Source organism: Sceloporus undulatus, chromosome 5 (assembly GCF_019175285.1).
Source record: "Sceloporus undulatus isolate JIND9_A2432 ecotype Alabama chromosome 5, SceUnd_v1.1, whole genome shotgun sequence".
NCBI classification, from domain to species: Eukaryota; Metazoa; Chordata; class Lepidosauria; order Squamata; family Phrynosomatidae; genus Sceloporus; species Sceloporus undulatus.
The window spans coordinates 73,667,559-73,688,297 of record NC_056526.1 but is presented as its reverse complement, the minus strand read 5'-3'; the positions used below and the strand labels follow the sequence as shown (position 1 = coordinate 73,688,297).

At 40.3% G+C, this 20,739-nt stretch overlaps 1 protein-coding gene across 1 annotated transcript in view; it reads left to right on the top strand.

Moving 5' to 3' along the window:
• LOC121931644 (protein LSM14 homolog A-like) overlaps positions 1 to 17,457 on the top strand; it is a 23,545-nt gene extending 6,088 nt beyond the window's left edge. Inside the window, exon 3 of the mRNA XM_042469618.1 lies at positions 16,543 to 17,457. Coding sequence (XP_042325552.1) covers positions 16,543 to 17,457 — 915 coding nt within the window. The remainder of the gene's footprint in view (positions 1 to 16,542) is intronic.
• Positions 17,458 to 20,739: the final 3,282 nt, after the last annotated feature.

Sequence of the window (20,739 nt, the reverse complement as noted above, 5' to 3'; positions counted from 1 at the left end):
CTTCAGAATCAATTCTTTTCAAAAGAACTGCTAGGAAACTAGTGTCTGGAAAAAAAATGGGTTTTTCCCATTTGCCTTGCTTTATCACGACAGAAATCAATCAAAGTAGGATCGGAACTGGTTTCAAATGGGAATAACGGTCATATAATCCGATCAGAAATTCACTTTAAATCATAGTGGGTACGAGCCCCCAATTGTGTTAGACTCGTTTATGGTGAGACGGCCCAATGAATGTGTACACTGTCCATGACTGGGAGCTAGGAAATATATGTGACAGCTGAAATTGGAATATGAGGAAATCTAGGGGGCAGGACAGAATAGGAAAATTGGGAGTGGCATGCGAACTTGCATTGTGGAGCCAGTATAATTCTGTTCCCCTAACATTTCCAGGCCCTCACATCTCTAAAGCATTTCTATGACTAAAGGACTGTTTTATTTGGATTTAAGCACACACACCAAGCCTTTTGTTTTGGTACCATGTTACCCAAGCACCCATGTATCAATATGTTACCTTTCAGGAGTTCACAATCCTAATCACTTTCCTTTTTTCAGTTGAGCGTCCTAGACTTTTTCTTACAAAATCTCTTAAATGGTGAGCATTGCCTTTTATAGCATTTCCTAGGAAAGGTTTGTCAGTATGGCAGCTCATTCTCATTTGTATCTGTCACAATCAATTTAAAAACTAACCATGAACTTGGGATACATTATTTTCAAATACAGGGAGCACTGTGCCACAGTGTAACAAACCTATATGGATGGCCACATTAGATATATTATAGTGATTGGAAGAAATTGAATTACGAACACAGCAAACAGGGCATTTAATTCTAAATTGAGAATTTCTATATTATTTATCTTCATGATTCCAAGAAATAAATCTAGGCACACATTTGTTAATATGAGAGAAAATTAACACTTACAGTGCATTGCAATTCATTTATTTGTTTTTTATAGCTGCCTCCAAGCAGACTTATGGTGACCCTTTGAATGGGAGACCTTCAAGTCACCCTATCCTCAAAAGCCCTGCTCAGATCTTGCAGTCTCTGAACCATGGCTTTCTGATTGAGTCTATCCATCAGGTTTGAGGTCTTGCTCTTTTTCTACTTCCCTCAATTATCATTTTTACTAGTGAGTCATGTCTTCTCATGACATGGCCAAAGTGCAACAGCCGCAGTTTAGTCATTTTGGCTTCTAGGATGAGTTCAGACCTAATCTCTTCTAGGACCTATTTATTTGTCTTTTCAGCAGTTCACAGTTTACTAAAGAGTAAAAGCCATTTGAGTTGAATGGGGTTTACTCTGAGATAAATAGGTACAAAAAGGTGTGAAATCTTTGAACTACAATTCCTTACTGATGTCCAGGTTAGGTGGAACTTATGGGGACTAAAGGCTAAAAATTCTCAAGTGTGACATATGTCTACCTTTGGTATTGCAGTCATAGAGTAAATACATGCAACAAAGCAATTAGCAATGGCATGTACATTTCTATACTGCTTATCCGTGAACTCAGCCCTCTCTAAGCAGTTTACAATCTGTAAGCTAATTACCCCCAACAAGCTGGGCACTCATTTTACCATCCTACAAAAGGATAGAATTCTGAATCAACTTTGGAGCCTTTTGGGATCAAACTCACAACCTTGTCACTGCAGTAATGGCAGTGGCTTCCAAAGAAAGGAAGAATGATCAAGCTCAGTACACAAAGTTCTACTATCTATAGACAGAAAATAGAGGCTGTCATAACCATCTACAAAGGGAATAAGAGCAGTCTTTCTTAATCACTTGGAAGCATACACCCTACACAGGGGCTGAGCAGACAAGCCAGGATAGCATGGGCTGAGCCCCTTCTATTCTGGCCCCAGCTGGGTTAATGAGCTGGTGCAGGGACAGGAGATTGTTTACATATCTGTCCCCAAGCCAAGCCAGAACAATTCATGCCACGTGCTCCTTATCTTTATGCACCATTGCCATGATGTAGAAATGAGGCACCTGGCTGCACCCATGTGGCCAGGCACCCCGTTTCCACATCAGACATGAAGACGGGGACTTCTAAGTAGCAACAATGGCACTGCAAGGTGAGGAACACTGGTTGGGGGGGCAGTATAAACAGCCAGGTTTTGCCAATAGAGTTTCCAGGAAACATTGTGACAAACCAAGGATCAAACTGACCCATGGTAAAGGCTATTTACCCCAGGATCAGGCTGGATCCACCAGATAGGTGCAGATGCTGGCCCTTGGATTTTGGCCTGCATCATGTGAACACAACATGAGGCCAGTGGAACACAGGCATTTTGGCCCATGCAGACAATGGTGTTGCATATGCTTAGAAATGGCCAGTGGCAGCAAATCCCTGCTTTCATCATTTCCCATCACTATCCATTTTTTATGTGTAGTCACTAATGTTAATTATTATTCTATGATATCATTAGCTTTTTAAAAAAATTGTTTGTGTAATACAGGAGTGGCCCTCTGGCCATTCTGCAACAGCTGCAACCTCTGGAATTCTTTGCTATTGGGTATGCTGTCTAGGGCTGCTAGAAGTTGCTGTTCAGCACAGATTGCCCAATTTAGTGTAACATGTACGTTTTTCTTCTCCCAGACACGTTTAAATGTTAAACAAGAGAAACTGTTTCACAAAAAAATGATGACAATGATAAAGATGAAGAAGATGATGATAATGATGATGAATTTTGCCCCATCTTTTTCCCAGTTCTGGACTCAAAGTAGCTTACAACAAAGTAAAAATGCTCATTATTAAAAATTGACAGGATACAAAAGGAGATTAAACAATAAAAAAATTTAAAACTAAATAACATACATCACTAATCACAGAGATAGAAAGAGCAGCAGCATAACAATCCAGTTTAGGTGAGATGAGATCTTCAGGTGAGGCTGGAAGTAACTTAAAATTAGTAAGATTATAAAGGATGTTAGTCATTAATCAAAGGAAAGCTTAGATTAAAAAGTGCCGAAGGGGGGGAAATATGTAAATCAACCTCAGTCAATGTAAATATCTTTGGCCCATTGTAAAATAACGGTATAAAAAGAAAACTGGGGGAAAGCTCATTTACAATGCAGTAATCAATCCTTTTTTGCCTCAATGTAATTTTAGTCATTAAACATTGTCATTAACAAGGAAAATAAAACTGCAATCCACTTGTGCGAGTATGTTGCCAACACAGTTTAAAAGCAAGATATTGGGCAGCAGCACAAAAATAAGATAAAATTGAAAGATCAGAGCATAATTATTTGCTTTAAGAACAGTTTGTTGTGTCATAGTTCTGAATATTTCCTAACATATCCAGTAAAGAATACTGTGACACAAACACACAGTGAGAGAACCTGTCAAATTGTTCCTGAAACACTAATCACAATTTCTCTCCAGAGACATTTTTTTCCTAAAATTGTATGTTGACTCATAATGTTTAGGAGTATGCATCTTCTCCCAATAACATTTTTAATGGCCTACCCAACATTGTGACAAGCCTGTTCATCATGGAACTGTGGGTTTTGGCTCCCAATTATCTGCTGAGATATAGAAATGCATTACTGATCTGGTTCACCAGAAGGAAGAAAAATATGCTTCAGAATAGGCAACTTCTAGCTATGGCAATCCACCACACCGCATGGTTCCGATCCCCATGTAGAAGTAGAACCTGATCAGTATCAACATAGAGTCCCAATGGAAGTAGGAATCATGGAGGCAATTAGTGAAATCTGGATTTGAGTGATGGTGCCTTCTTCCATTCCCATTTAATACAACAGTGAAGATATTGATGGGTTCTTCATGTATTTCAGCACATTATAGATTGGGGTGCTTCATGTTATTACTGGGAAGGAGAGTTGGGGTCTTGGTCCCAATCACAATGTTGGACACATTGTAGAATTCACCCTTGAACAAACACAAGTGTTCCTGTTGCATAGAAGCCTATGTTTTTGTGAGCATCCCAGTTACACTATGAAGACCAGTGACAGTTTCCATGAAATAGCATGCCTTTCCAGATTGGCTGCCAAACATAATGTTTTTGTATGTTGTTAATTGCCGTCAAGTTGATTTCACCTTATGGCAATCCTATGAATAAGAGACCTCCAAGTCACTCTATCATCAACAGCTCTGATCAGGTCTTGCAGACTAAGAGCTGTAGCTTCCTTGATTAAGTCTATCCATCTGACATGTGGTTTTCCTCTTTTCCTTGCTGTTGTTGTTGATGATGTTTATGTTGTTGTGTCCCTTCAAGTCATTTCCAACTTACGGCAAACCTATCATGGGGTTTTCTTGGCAATATTTGTTCAGAGGAGGTGTGCCATTGCCTTCCCATGAGGCTTGAGAGTGTGTGCCTTTCCCAAGGTCTCCCAGTGGCTTTGCATGGCCAAACTGGAAACTGAACCCTGGTCTCCAGAGTCACAACCCAACACTGAAACCCTGCACCACACTGGCATTCTATCTTATCAAGTATTGTATTTTCTAGTGATGACAGACTTCTCATTATATATCCAAAGTACAACAGCCCCAGTTTAGTCAGCTTAGCTTATGAGAGAGTTCATGGTTGATTTGCTCTATGTCTCATTTATTTCTCTTTTTTAGGAGTCCATGGCCCATTACAAACGGGCAAAAAGTGTATGCCATGCATGTACTAGGGTTAGAAAGGGGCGTCCTTTTTGGACGCCTCTAACTCTGGTATGCGCTCGGCGCATACAAAATGGCGCCACCCGTTCTACACGTGAAGAACAGGCGCTGCCATCTTGACGTTGCGGAGGTCTAGCGTCCGCACATCACGTGGCAGAAATGACTCCGCGAGTGCGCCATTGGCGCTTTGGGGTGCCATTTCCACGGTGCAAAAAGAAGCCGCTTTTTCGGCTTCTTTTGGTTGCATGGAGGAGTCACACGGTTTGGCTGCTGGGGCTCCTCCACGCAGCAAATGATGGTGCCGGCAGACTGCCCTTTTTGGGCGGTCTGTAAAGAGCCCATGTTATCCATAGAACTCTTCTCCAGCACCACATTTCAAAGGAGTTTTCTTCCTATCACCTTTATTCACTATCCAGTTTTCATAATGAAATAGGAAATATGATGGCATGGATAATCCTAACTTTAGAAGTCAATTCTATATTTTTACACTTATCTAGTTCCTTCATAGCTGCTCTTCCAAGTTCTAGTCTTCTAATTTATTGACCTCCAGGGAAACATAACTAAGAGGTGGTGTAAGTTTCATTTTTTGGAGGGCAAAAGAGGAAATCCTTCACTCAAGTGCTTATATGGAGTACCCAAACATGAGTTAGCCATTATGTAATCTTATTGGCTCCTTTGATTTGGCGATTAGGCCAAGGAGTTCCTCAATCAGACCAAAATAAAGCTGCTTCGGGTCACTTTGGAGGTATGCTGTTTAAATGATGCATGCATCCTAAGAATCCGGAAGCCATGCCAAAGGCATGCTCCAGTCCTAAGGAATGGAGCGTGGTTTTGGCACGGCTTCCGGCCTCTTTAGACGCATGCATCATTTAAACAGTATACCTCCAAAGTCACCCGAAGCAGCTTTATTTTGTCCTGTCTGTATGGGCTCTCAGTTAGAGTGTATCAAGTCTCCTTCCACAGTCTCTGAGGCCTTCTGTACAGTGGTACCTCGGGTTACGAAATTTTTAAGACATTTAACAAGTTAAATTGAGAAATTATTTAGGCTTTATTTTATTTTATCAATTTTATTAATTATCCTAAAAATTATGACAATTTTCCAAAGACAATTCAACTAACTGGGATACTGAACTTCAAAAATTAGAAGTATTATTTCATTTGTTTTATTGTATCACATTAAATCCCTGTTTTCGTATTCTGAATACCTTTTACTATTCCATCATATTTTGCTTGCATCTCGAATATGAAAAGGAGCTTAGGGGAAAAAACTACATTTTGAAAGCGTTTCCCCTTTACGTTATATAACGATTCTCGAGAGCTCTGAGAGTACAAATAATCAGCTCATCTCTCATGAAGTATCTGAAAGAAACTTTTCGCTACTTATAACAGAAAATAAACAAAAAAGCAGAGATAAAAGCAAGGGTTATGCAGAAAGCATTTCAATTATTTCAGAAACCACATATTTGTGACAGAACATGCATAAATAAATAGAGCTGCCTTTAGATAAAGGCAGTCACTGAAGAAGATGCAGTATAATGGAAAGAAGCTGAGTAGTAATGTCTATCAAAGACACTCTATTTTCACGACTTCTTTGTTGAGAAATGGGCATTCTCTTGTTTCAATACATGACGAGTACTCACTGCTTCTTCTTCTTTTGAAAACTCACACCATTGTCTAATCTTTTGTGCACATAACTGGTCCCTCTACGATTCTTCTTTATCCATCTCATCTCTCTCATTTTCATTTGTGCCAAGCTGAACTAAGGCATGCTATTATATGATTACTATCACTAAATGACAGTATTGGTCATTTAGGGTTACTCAGACATTTGTTTTTAACTGTTGAAGTCTTTACATGTTTTTTTAAAAATATATATATTAAGAATTTCAGTTTGTAACTATAATTCATTGAATTATATGCACCTAATACAAACAAGAAAGAAAAACAATTGGCAACATTAATGCTGAACAAAACAGAATCCCTGGAATCAAAGATTTTTTTAGTGCTAGTGAATGGTAATTGCTGCCTTTCAAAGCCAAAAATCAGAATAGATTCCACCAAAAACTAGTCTTTGCATTGTGGACAATGAATAGATGTGTCCTTATATGCCTTTTCAAATAAGTTTATCTATACCTTTTGGAAAGTATGCAAGTAGTGTTAACTAGAGTAAAAACTGGAGAGGGATTCTCTGTCTTTAATGGTTTGTAGAACAGCAATTTTTTGCAGGTCTTGCTTGTTACCTGGTTGTGTAAGAAGCAACACCTGCTGAAATTCCCTCTATTAAAGGTACAGGAGCCCACTGGCAACCTTAACACAAGGTTTCACATACAGTCCATCCATCTTTGAATTCTTAGAGCTGTTCACTATTTCCATTTTCAAGAGATCTCTAGTCTGGGCCTTACTTCTTTAACAGAAAACTTGGTGCCTAATGCAGAAATAACATGGAAAATATAGATCTGTGTTCTTTTAAAATCTGGATTAAAATCTGGGAGGATATTCCCTTCCCCTTTCACATGGAAGGTATTAACCGCCCCAGCTATAGACTATAAGTGTGTCTTTATGTATGTGCACGCTGAATAGAAAAGGCTTCTCATGAGAATAAAACATGAAGGATAGGACTGTTGGATCTCTGGCACTGTTCATTCATTCTGAGTTACTTTGCGGGTAAAAACAGAACACCACCTGCATCATCTGCTCAGAGCTAATGGTCCATCATGCAATTACATTTTATTAACCAGAGAAATCAGATTGTTTGCTTCTCCATTTCTGTCAGTTTCCTTCTTGTTTGTATGCAAAGTGTGGCTTTGTTTTTCTCCCAGGGCTCATTAACCTCTGCCATTTCCAGAGGCACAAACAATTTCACTTAGGGCAAGTGAACATATTTTTCTTGGAGTCAATGGCAGCTGGCTCAGAGCCTTAGTGACCCACCATTAATCTTACGTTACTTTTTTTTTTGCTCAGATATCTCCATCTATTTAAATAGCATTAGCATTAGCAAATTTTCCAACATAAATGTGCTTTTTTGGCAGGAAAGAGAGCAGATTGTGAGAGCAAGCAGAGAAGTTGACCTCCATTCTGTTTTTAAAAAAATATAATTCACAGGAGTTCTAATTAAGAAGCTCTTTCATTTGTATAAGTAGGAAATTTCCTTTCCTCTGGCTTCACTTCCTTTCCTCATCTGCCTTCTACAGGACAAACATAAATTGACATTTTATTACAATACTCTTGAAGGCATTGATATAGCATGGAAGATTTGAGTAGCAATGGAAAAAACATCCATATTAATTAATTAATTAATTAATTAATGTATATCCCACCTTTCTCCCAATACAGGACTCAAAGCAACTTAGCAACAAATTAAAACAAAATATGGCTTAAACCTATTTGAATTTAAAAGACTGCTAAAAAAAACCTGTTAAGCAAGCAGTTCTGTTAAGAATACATGTTAAAAATTGCGAAAAGGAGAAAAGCATAGCATGCCCTATCAAAAGACCATTCTACCACAGTAAAAGAAAAGTCAAAGGACTACCTAATTTAAAAGATGTTTGCTTGCATGTTTCTTTTAGCAAATTTATCCAGTTTGAGGTCTCCAGCACTGTTAGGAAATGTGTACATATTTCTATTTACCATCACTGGAAGAAATCACAAGTGTTAAATTTGAGTGCCCCCTCCTTTTCCTTTGAGCCTTCTTGAACCATGCCCAAAAAATGCATTTGGTTTGAAAAAGCACAGAAAAGCAGTTCAGCCTGTCAACAGTGTGGAAGGAAAAAAAGTGTGTGTTCAGATTGTATTGGTTAGAAAAACTGCTCACCAGAAGAGGAGCCAGAAGAAGAGCAACCATCTGTGTGCATGTTGCTGGGTGTTCATTGGTGATGTATGGATGTATGGAGGACTCCTAGGAGATCTCAGCGGTTTTCCATCATCTTGTGACCAGCTACAGGCACATAACAGAATGCTCCAGTTCCACTCACCACTCTCCACTGGCCAGTGAATGGTTGAGTCTGAAGCCGGGGGCATAGAATAGTAGGATTTAATGGCATTTTGATCATTTAAGTAGATTTGGATCCAAGCCAAGGAGAAAGGTGGGGTATAAATAAATTGTACAAGACAGATCTTGATGTCTTACACAAGCACAAAACCCAGAGGCATAAGTTAGACTTACATCTGTGTGTGTCACTAACAGGATGCCATCCCCTTTTTTCCTGAACATTTCCTCATTTTGACATTTTCATATTTGCTGAGGTTTAGTTACCACTAGGTTCGGCCTGGATAAGAAATGTGTTAGGTTTAGTTCATTATTTGATCAGAACTTATCCAAATTTGCATGTTTATTCTTAAATGGGACAAACATAACATAGCTCCCAAGGTATATACAAAAAGTATCGAACGAGGCTAGGTTTAGAACAGGTTTTAAGATTTGGGATTATTTTAATCCCTGTGTTCAATCAGGTGCTGAATTGTGACTGTTAGAATCTTCTGAACTCTCTTTTTACTCTTGTCTCTAACAGCTATGTGTGAGGCAGACATGGCCATTTCCATGCTGGGAATAATTGCATCTAATGAAGATAATTAGTGCAGATGGGGGGCATTTTTTTTATAAGAACTCACCAAAATCCTCTATTTTATTCATAAATGGAGTAGAAAGGGGGTGAAATGAAAAAGTATGAGAAAATAAAACTAACAAATTTGTTCATCCATGACAGACTTGTGCATATGTGTGCACCCTGAAACTCAAGATGAAAATTGGAACAGACTTGCTCCTCAGTGCAGAACAGAAAAGAGGTTTCAGTTTTAATGGGATCTCCAAGTTCATCCCTTTTGCTCCTTTCCATCTCAGCTAATGGTCGTCGTTCACATCTATGTAGAAAAGTAAAGCACTCCACTTGGGAATTGGCAGGAACCCAGAAGGGATATATGTCTCTCACCATATCCCCACCCTTCATCTCTCCAGAGATCCCTGCAGTATGCAAGACTTCTTTATAAAAACACATTACTTAACATAATGATGACATTCTTCTAGGGATGGGGAAGAAATCCATTCAGTTCTTATTTTAATGGGAAGCTACCTAATTACACTTTTTGAGCCAAAACATGAATGGTAATGCAGTTATCTTCTGGTATTGCCACTTCTCTGGATTTTGGAGCACAGTTTTCTCTGTTGTTGTTTTTTAAATCTAGAATGTATACATTCAGAAACATGTGCACATCAGTGAAAATAATATACAAAATACAGTTTATTAGGGAGAGGATGCTTGTAAAAATGGATATATTGGGAAAATGCATACAAAATTTTATACAGTTTAGTAGGATATATGAATCAAAGGAATACAAATTTTAATGCCAACTTTCTAAAACAGCAAAAGGTGTTGTAGAAACTGGATGTGAAAGACAGGATTTAATCTGCTCATACATTATGCTAATGTTTACTAAAAGGTGTTTCCAGGAAAGAGTTTTATTTTATGGCTAAGTGATTTGCACAAATGTATAGAAAAAAGGTCATTTATTTTCAGCTCATCTATTCCAATATGATCATATCACTTTGATAGAAAAGCTTTTAACCTTTGACAGCACTTCAGTTTCTACTGAGGCATTAAATTCTGGAACTGCTGTCATCATTGCATAATTATAAATATTGGTATAATATTGGTCAGAGCCTTAAGGATAGGGTGGGAAAAGATAGATAGATAGATAGATGGATGGATGGATGGATGGATGGATGATAGGTGGCATAGTTGGTACAGGAAATATTATGAGAAAAATTGGATTCCTTGCTGTTTCTCAAAAGAAGTGTTCAGTTTGTATATGAGACTTTGCTGTTACTCACTCTAAAGAACTCCCAAGAATGCTAGTGCAGGAGATCTTCAAAACTATTGCATCAGATTTGTCTCTCTGTTAGCTGTAGAAAAACAGGAGTGGGGGTGCAATTTTCTGAACTGGCTGTGTAGCTGTTTGGACAAATCTGGTCCACATGATGATCACTCCACAACATGACATGAGGGATACGGTACAGTCCTAGTGCTCCTTACCTGCAAGGTCACTGACAGGAACTAAAAGTCAAACCATCGTGAGGGTTCTTGAGCTTAGGGGTTGTCATGTGGGGTTGAGTTTAGGGGTTGTCACAGCATTGCTTACTTTGGAATAGGCCCCATTGAACTCTGTGGACCTTTCTTCTAAGTAAACAGGAAAGGATTGGTCTGGACATCTCCTCCTATAGCATACACACACACTACAACTGTAGCTGTTCAGAATGTTTTCTATAAAATACAAAAATGCACACAGTGTATCTGTAACAACATGCAGAATACCTCCTTTTGTTAGTTTTGCTCTCCTATGTACTTTGTTTTGGCTACAGAAAGACAGAAAAGAAAGTGAATGAAAATCTCCAGTTATTATTAGGTCTGTTCTTTCTTTGGCCTGTTGTTGTTTGCTTACTTGTCTAAATAGCAAACTTCATCCACAGATGGTCAAAGCAAATACCATATGGGCACCAGCTTTGTTCCAGCCCTGTGATCTGTAGCTTCAACTGATGTCTTTGTTTTCTATAAACAAACAAGCAAATGGATCCAAATGCTCACTTGCAAGCTGTATGATTCACGATGCTATGCAAGCCACAGAAAAGGAATTGGCTAAATTGTGGCTTCATTAGCTGATGATCCATACCCTTATTGGCCAGCCAAAATACAAAAAATACATGGTGCACACTGTGAAAGCTTCACAAGCTCCTTCATCAGGCAAAGCTGTTAAAAAATCATACAGAAGAAAAGTGACAAGGTCAGAGCCATGGGCCTACATTTTGTCTCAGATGCTATTTCTGTTAATCTATCAGTTAAGATGGTTTGGAAGAATATCAGTGCAGGAATGGACCACTCTCCTTCTTAGCCATGTGCAGAGTGGCGACAAAGTGCAGTAAAAGACAGGTAATAAAATCTCAATGCCATTAGCAAGAGCAACGTAACATCCCTGGAGGGCCAAGCTGCCCTGTCCTGTATGACCACCCTTTGGTGAAAAGGTCATCATAAATAAATGTTGTTGTTGTTGTTGTGATGATGATGATGTTGATGATGACATCTGCCTCTTTCTTAGGCTCTGCCTGTTCTGGTGCAGATCAACCCAGAGTATCCTGGCTCCAGAGCTGCCCTGACCCTCACCCACTGCAAAGTGCCCCCCTTGTTCCAACACTGGGTGGCTGATCACATGGGTTTCTGCCACCACCCAAGGTTTCTTCACTCTGAGGTCAGAACAAAACACTCAGCTTTAATCACATGGATGGGTGCCTCATTCTGACCTGGTGGCAGTGGTAGCCACACTGGGTGGCAGATAAGGACACATTTCGAATAGCTACCGAGCAATGGAACAGAAGGCTCTGGATCTTCTCAGAAGATCCAGAGCAAATAGTAAGTCATTTTAATGTATTAAGGGTGTTATACCTCAGTCCTGGTGCTGAATGGGCCAGCTGTCATCCAGTCTGTTCGCACAAGAACCAGGGTTTGGGCCATGCATCTTCTGGTCTCCCTGCCAAGAGGATGGGGGGAAGCCTGTGCAGACAGGGCCCCTGTTGAGAGTATCTTAATATTGAGAAATGTGCCCAAAGCTGTTCTTCATGGTTGGAAAAGTTCAGACAGCAATTAGGCAGCAATTTAGCATGCAATAATCCCCGCCTTCATCCCACATCCTGGCTGCAGCCCAGGAGAGTTAAGACAGTTTTAAAGTTCATATGATAAGCTCCAATGTCAGGGGCTTTAAACGACAGCCCTTGTGGTGACCGTGGAAGACCTACATAAATTCAACCTGGACATTGGGGAAATTGAAATACAGTAGCCCCTCTGTTTTCGTTCCAGACCCCCCGCCCCTGCAAAATGGAAAATCACCAGTATTCAAGCCCCATTGGCTTAAATTGCAACACACACCTCATTTTGTCCCCCTCCATTTGCCACTTGTGAACAGGTGAGGGATGCAGAGTCCATGAAAATGGAGATGTGCTGTAGTTAAAGATTTCTCACACCTGGGATCAAAATGGAGTGATCAGAATGAACTCATTTGAGATGTGGTCCTGGAGAAGAGTGTTGAGGATACTGTGGATAACCAAAAAGACAAACAAATGGGTCCTTGAACAGATCAAGCCTAAATTCCCCCTGGAAGCCAAGATGGCCAAATTGAAGCTGTTGTACTTTGCCCACATCATGAGAAGGAATGACTCATTAGAAAAGACGATAATGCAAGAACAGGTTGAAGGTAGTAGAAAGAAAGGAAGACTGCGGGCCAAATGACTAGACTCAATCAGGGAGGCCATAAGCTTGAATTTACAAGACTTAAACAGAGCAGCAGATGATAGGGGACTTGGAAATGTCTCATCCACAGGATAACCATGTGTTGTGATCAACTCAAGGTGAGTTAACAACAAATAAAGCATAGTGTGGTGGTTTGAGTATTGGACTATGACTCTGAAGACCAGGATTCGAAATCACTGCTTCATCATGGAAACCCACTGCATAACCTTGGGCAAGTCACATACCCTCAGTCTCAGAGGAAGACACCTATGAACAAACTGTGCCAACAAACTGTTCCATTTTGCCATGTAGTCACCATAAGTTGGAAACAATTTGAGGGCATACACATGAATATTACCACCAGGACACAACACCAGTTCAGACTGAAGACACTTTTGATCTTCATGCATAAGAAAAGACTAAGAAACAAATGTAGGAAAGGTGGCAATTATATGGGAAAATAAAGTTAAATTGCTACATTTTCTACAGACTGGATAAAGTCACATGTTGTTTACCTGATCACTGTATTGGTTAATATTTACCTTCTTTAGACCTAATAATATTAAAGCATTTTTTCCTCAAGAGGTGTTTCCTTTTACTTTTGAAACATATAGGAACAAAAAAGCATCCTCCGTTCTCTACTTTCTAAAACTGTTATTAGAATTAAAGTGTTATAGTGCATCAGTGAAACAGCATCTTTGCACTTTCACACTATAACTCTAAGGGAAGATAATCAGGGGAAAGAAAATATGTCTTTCAAACCATAGGACCACCACAGCAAACTACAACTTAGTGTTAAAAAAAAAAAATTAGGAAGAGGCCTAGTGTAGATTCAAAAAATTGCCAAGAACAAGCCCCAAAAGAACTAGAACCTGTGGATGCAGTGGCAAGGAAATGCAGGGAGCTTTATTGCAAGAACTCCTGATTCTTTAGACTATCTGGAAGAGCCTTTAATTAAGTCATTCCAGATGATTTCATTCATTGTGTCCAGCTTCACAATCTGAATGAACACAGCACATATTCTTAAACTATCAGTTCAGCCAACTTCAAGCTTCTGAAATATTACCTCTCATGCTTTTTGTCCAAGAAAGAAAAAAGCTAGGCTTTCATGTGCTGGAAGACTTTGTTTGTTTGACATGAAGCAGCTTTCAAAGAAATGTGCATTCAAAAATGTTGCAATTACCCAAAGCACTATGAACATAACACATAGACTTGAATGTTATGAATAGCTTTTGTTCCAAGAGGTTTACTCTGGGGAGATGAAGATGTAAACATTGCAAGCTAGAGAGGTACTTTGGTTGTAAGAATGAAAAGGTGATGAAGTAGGCACTATCAAAAGGAGAACGATGAACGCAATAAACAAACATTGGCTTCATGTATGGTATTTGCTTCTACCTTCTTTAGATATGAAGGAGGTTACTAAGTGTTTGAAAGGATTCCCAGGTCAAGACTATCCCAGGGTCAAAACCTCAGACCTAAGGTCTCCTGGTGATGTGAGAGAGGCAGATATCGCTAAGTTATTGGCCAATAATACACCAAAGTAGTCTTAAGTACTGTGTCAAAAGGAACCATTATTGATTCAGCAATGGTACTGTCATCCTTTTTGTTGTCTCTCTCTCTTTTTCCCATTAAAAAAACTATGTTGGACAAAAGACATATTGGACAAAATGGAGGGGGGGATCAGCATCCATTATTAGGCCAATTAAAAGTTCACTAAATGCTATTCAAGTTCCATATGTTAAATAAGATTACCATTTCATTATTGTTCCAGATCCTGAAGTTTCCCAGCCAAATCCTGAGACTTAGGGATGGTTCTTGGTGATGTCCTTAAGTATTCAGTCAATCAATTCAGTTCATTTATTACAGCCAATAGCCCGCATAGTTCTTAAGTGTTATGAATTAAATATCAACCACAGCTCCTCACAGCTTGTCATTCAAACACACACACACACAAACAAAACTATTTTCTTCTTTAGAAATTAGAACAGAAATCTTAGGTAAAGGGCTGCTTCCAAATAAAGGTGAAATGAGAGTGTTTTTCTTTCTTAATTATTAAGAGAGATGAGATAAGGAACGTTTAACCTACCCAACTTGCTTCTAGTCAGATTGTGTATGTAGTGCAGAGCAGAGGGTAACCCCTGGCACAGTAACTGTGAGAGAAGGAGAAAGATAACTAAGCAAATAAACATCAGACATTTTCCTTCAAACAATTCAGACACTCAGTGCACATTCACTCTGGGAAGTCTTTACAAATTGCATGAATAAATTAATTAAGCCTTGCAAACTGTAGCAAGTACTGCTCTGCTAGCAGAATTGGAGATTTGCACATAGCCTTTGTTCTTAGACCTCAGTGCACTAAAACTGGAGAATTTGCACCCTTGTCTCTCACTTAGAGGTGACCCAGGAAAAGTGGAGACTTTAGGGCCAGGCCCTGAGAGCTGGTAAACTAACTGTTAAATGAAGGGGGGGGAGTGATAGGGTGGAGGAAAGTGGAAACAATGTGTGAAACTTAACAGGAAAGGCACAGAGAAAACAATGTGCAAACATGTTACTGAGTGGCTCTTGGAAGAATGGGAGTGAAGTAATATTTGGAACAACCAAGGACAAGTCAATCTCAGCTTCTGTGAATGGGAGGGGGATTTTTAAAAAGAGAATTCACAGCTGAGAGTTGACAGAAGATACAACTGGAATGGAGAGTGGGGAGTGAATGTGCACTGAGTGTCTGAATTGTTTGAAGGAAAATGTCTGATGTAACTCAGGTTACATATGTTATATATTTGGAATTATGAACTGGAACTTGTTAAAGTATTTACTATTTTACAGGCAGTGTCACTATGTGGGTGCAGGGTGTGTGGACTGCACCAGGTGACACACTAAAGGGACACTTCTCTTCCTCAAACAGCTGCTATTTGGAAGAAATAGAGGCTGGTGTTTGCCTGCAACCCTTAAAACGCTGAAGAGATGGTGTGAATGAGTCAGGGAATAGGAATAGGACATAATCGACCATTAGCTTGTTAATTTCTCACTGGCTTCCTTAACAATGAGTAAAGTGTGGGTCATGCTTACCATAAAAGAACACAGAGCTAACACACACACACTAGTCCATAGTGAGATCACCTGGAGACCCAGTCACCCTAAATCCAAGAAGAGATTCTGATGGGAGACCTTGGGCTAGGATGAAAGTGGCAGGCCAATTTTGGGAAAGCATACACCACACCATGGAATTTGCATGTGGCTCTGATCTTAAGACAGAAACAGGAGGCTGCAGACACCCAGGGTATGCTCCTCCAGAAAATGAGATGGCTTTTAGACACTTGGGAATATTTTCCAAGTGTTGGGGAAAAACACATTTGTTTATTAGATTCATCTCCATCATTCAACAAAATACGCAGCATTTCCTAGGAGTTGGAGAATATATTATTCCTTCTTGTCCAATATGTAGGTTTGGCAGGCTGTGGGTTACTAAAGAATGCAATGCTGCCACAATACAAAAGAAAGCAAATCATTAAGAGATGATCTACTATTGTCACTTTTTCAGGCTTCTCAGTCTATGACACCAAGACTTTGATGACTCATTCAGTAAAGCGGTGAATTTCCCCCCAACTCAAACAATGTAAGTGTCTTGATTTTTAAAAGGATTGCAATGTGATAGGCACCAACACAAGAAAAATCACAGAGAATCAAAGGAGATCCTTTTTGGCCTGTTTGTGGGAGGTTTGCCAAGTGTTGTACGCTGTACATCGGGAGCAAGATCAGCCTCATCTCCAAGGCCAAGATCCGCTACGAGGGCATCCTCTACACCATCGACACCGAGAACTCCACTGTCGCCTTGGCCAAAGTTCGTTCATTCGGTACGGAAGATAGACCAACGGATCGGCCAATCCCACCTCATGATGAAGTATTTGAATACATTATTTTCCGTGGCAGTGATATTAAGGATTTAACTGTTTGTGAACCGCCCAAACCACAGTGTTCTCTGCCTCAGGATCCAGCTATTGTTCAGTCCTCTCTAGGGTCGTCTTCTACTTCTTCATTCCAGTCGGTGGGCTCCTATGGTCCCTTTGGCAGAATGCCAGCCTACAACAGCCAGTTCAGTCCAAGTCCATTAGTGGGCCAGCAGTTCAGTGCTGTTGGTGTTGGAAGTTCACTGACGTCTTTTGGTGCGGAACCGTCATCCAATGCTAATTTGTCCCAGAGCAATGCAGTGGGTTCTACTTTCACAACTGATGCAAGATCCCTAAAAAAACAGCTCTCACAAGGGCGTTCAAGTCCTCCATTAGACCACTTGAAAAAGAGCCCAACCCTGGAACAAGCTGTGCAGACTGCCTCAAGCCACTTATCTGCCACAGCGCCCATTGGAAGAAGGAGTCCTGTTTCTGCCAGACCCCTGGGAGTTGCCAGCCAAAAAACATTAGAGAATCAGGACCACAGAAGAGCTGAAGCACACAAGATGTCAAGGTGTGAAGCGGAGCATCTCAGAAATGAGAATAAATGTCAAATTGGTAAATTGAATATTTCTTCCAGTGTGCCTGTGTGTGTAGGGCTTCACTGTACTGTATGTTTTTGACTTCAGAAAGAACTAGTGGAACATTCCATAACTGTCATCCTCTGGTCTGTGAGGCAGTTGACCAGGCAGGCCCAGCTCCATTAGGGCTAGCCTGAAGAAGAAGAGCCCTCCCTGCAGTCCATCTGCTTTGGTCCAGGCCTCAGAGGGAGAGAAGAATGCTGGACCTGATCCCCATCCCCTGCACCATTCCCTTCTCCTTTTGTGTCATGTCTTTTTAGATTGTAAGCCTGAGGGTAGGGAACCATCTATTATCCCCTCTGTTGTAAGCCGCCCAGATTCCCAGTGATTGGGTGGCATATAAATAAATCCTATTATATTAATAGTACTATTGTGTCATCCTGGCTCACATATCAGATGGAATAGCAAGAAATTTGGAGAGCTGGGTCAGCAAGTTACCTTTCTGTTGTATTGTAAAGAAGCTACCGTGAACTAGTGTTGCAATGAGATAGATGTGATTCATTCCTCTCTCTCTGAAATCAGTCTCTTTCTGAAATGAATAATAGCCTGTCTTCATATTCTGGATTGCAGCTTTGACCTGTCTGACCTTGATTACCCTGATAAAAATCCTGTTGACTTAATACTGATCTACTGAATAAAATGATTCAAGCTAGCTATGAGATGGGTTGTTTGGTCTGCATAAAAAAATAATATCTTACAGAACAGACTGTCATTATGTGTGATAATATTATATAAATTTACTTCTGCAAAGAAAGAAAAGGTGCTACAGACAGAACGTGTAAGACTGGTAGATACAGATACAGCAAAAGCTATTCTTGCTAACTCTCCAATTTCCCTTCTTACTGGCACCGGTCATGTTTTTTCTTTCTCTGTGGCTTTGAATCAAATTTGCCATCTTACTGCAGTACACAGCTTCTTTGGAAGGTTCCTTTTGTACTCAGTTTCCCCAAACCTCACTCTCCATCACCACTAGAAGAAATTAGTGTAGGCCAAGGATGAAAAGAACAACACTGCCTGAATGAACATGGTGTTAAATATATACACTCATTCCTCCATATCTGCGGCTTTGATATTTGCGGATTTGATTATTCATAGATTTGATTATTATGTTCTGTCTAGGAATCTCTAGGTCCTCCAGTGCAACTCTATGGTCAACTTTAACTAAAAGTTGCACTGAAAGACCTAGACATTCCTTGAGGGAATACTATACTAGGCATTTGTAGCTCCTCCAGTTCAGTTCTATGGTCAGTGTTTGTTGGACATTGACCACAGAGTTGCACTGGAGGACCTAGAGATTCCTAGAGAGGTGTCCTCTCAGTTAAAAACATGGTGGTTTTGTTATTTGCAGTTTTTCCATATTCACAGGGGTTTTGTGCCCCTAACCCTAGCAAATATAGAGGGACGTGTGTGTGTGTGTGTGTGTGTATTAGGATGATCATTCTGGCAGTTGTGCAGGGTATTGAATAGTCTGGCAGGTGGGTGAGATGAGGGTGGCAACTGGTGGCTGCAGCCGGTGCATCCATTTGCATGGGTGCATGCCTTTGGGGTGGAACAGGGAAAAAATGGCAGTGTGGCACAGCTTGTACTTGTGAATGCCCCATTTTGGCCAAACCATCCTGACAGAAGAAGAGGATGGCCTGCCCATAGATGTTCAACCTACTGTGGAAGCCACTGGTGTGGTAAGCAGTTTCTCCCTGCAAATTGGGAAACTCCGGAGGTAAGCCAACATTTCCCCTTCAGCAGCTCAGGCACATTGAAGATTTACTGACTAAACAGTGTCCATTGGAGAAGTACTGAATCATAGAATCATAGAGTTGGAAGAGATCACAAGGGCCATCCAGGCAAACCCCTCTAACACGCAGGAATACACAATCGAAACACTCTCAAGAAATTCCCATACAGCCTCTATTTTAAAATCTCCAAAGAAGGAGACTCTGCCCTTCTCTGAGGCAATGTGTTCCATTCTCAAGCCACTCTTATTGTCTGGAAGTTTTTCCTAATGTGTAAGTGGGATCTCTTTTCCTATAGCTTGAATTCACTGCTCCTTGTCTTAGTCTTTGAAGCAGTCGAAAACAAGTTTGCTCCATCCTCAATATGACATCTCTTCAAATATTTAAACATGGCTGTCAAGCCACTTCTTAACATTCTCTTCTCAAGGCTAAACATACTCCGCTCCCTAAGCCACTCCTCATAGGGCATGGTTTCCAGACCTTATTCATATTTTAGTTGCCCTCCACTGGACACACTCCACCTTGCCAACATTCTTCTAGAATTATGGCAACTAGAACCAGATACAGTATTCCAGGTGAGGTCTGACCAAAGTAGAATAGAGTGGCACTATTACTTCCCTTGATCTAGACCAGTGTTTCCCAAACTTTGGCCTTCCAACTGTTTTGGACTTCAGCTCCCAAAAGCCCTAGCCAGCTTGGCCAGCAGTAAGGAATTCTGGGAGCTGAAGTCCAAAACATCTGGAGGAACAAAGTTTGGAACCACTGATCTAAACACTACACTCCTATTGATGTATCCTAGAATTACATTGACTTTCTTACCTGCTGCATCACATTGCTGACTCTTGTACCATCTGGAATCCACTAAGATTCCTAGATCCCTTTTGCATGTACTGCTGTCAAGCCACCCATCCTATATCTGTGTATTTCATTTTTACTTACCAAGTACAGTATCCTGTATTTCCCCTTGTTGAAATTCACTTTGTTAGTATTGGTCCAGCTTTTTAATCTGTTAAGATCATTTTGAATTCTGGACTTGCCCTCTGGGATATTAGCTACCCTCCGCAATTTGGTGTCAGTCTTCAAATTTGATAATCATGCTCTCTATTCCATCATCCAAGTCACTGATAAAAATGTTGACTAGCACTGGGCCCAGGACAGAACCCTGTGGCACCCTACTGGCCATTTCACTCCAGGATGAGGAAGAGCCATTGGAGTTTATCAGACAAGGGAAACAGGAAGTATAATCCAATGGCAATCTGAACGTAATCATGGGGTTTAATGTTATTGCATGATAGACCACCACACGCAAATTAGCGCAATGGGAAGTCAGTCCAAACGCAATCATGGGGTTTCACGTTATTGCGTGAGAGTGATCACACGCAATTTTGGGCAATGGCAAGCTATTTTTGGGCAATGGGAAGTCAGTTCAAACACAATTTGAATTCACGTAAATTCGCTGAACTAGCAAATTCACATGAATGCGTTCTGGCCCCACTTTCTTTTCATTCAAAATTAAGAGAAATTCCTCCCGTGTGATAAACTCCATTGCTGAGTACCCTTTGGATTCGGTTGGTCAACCAATAGCAAATCCACC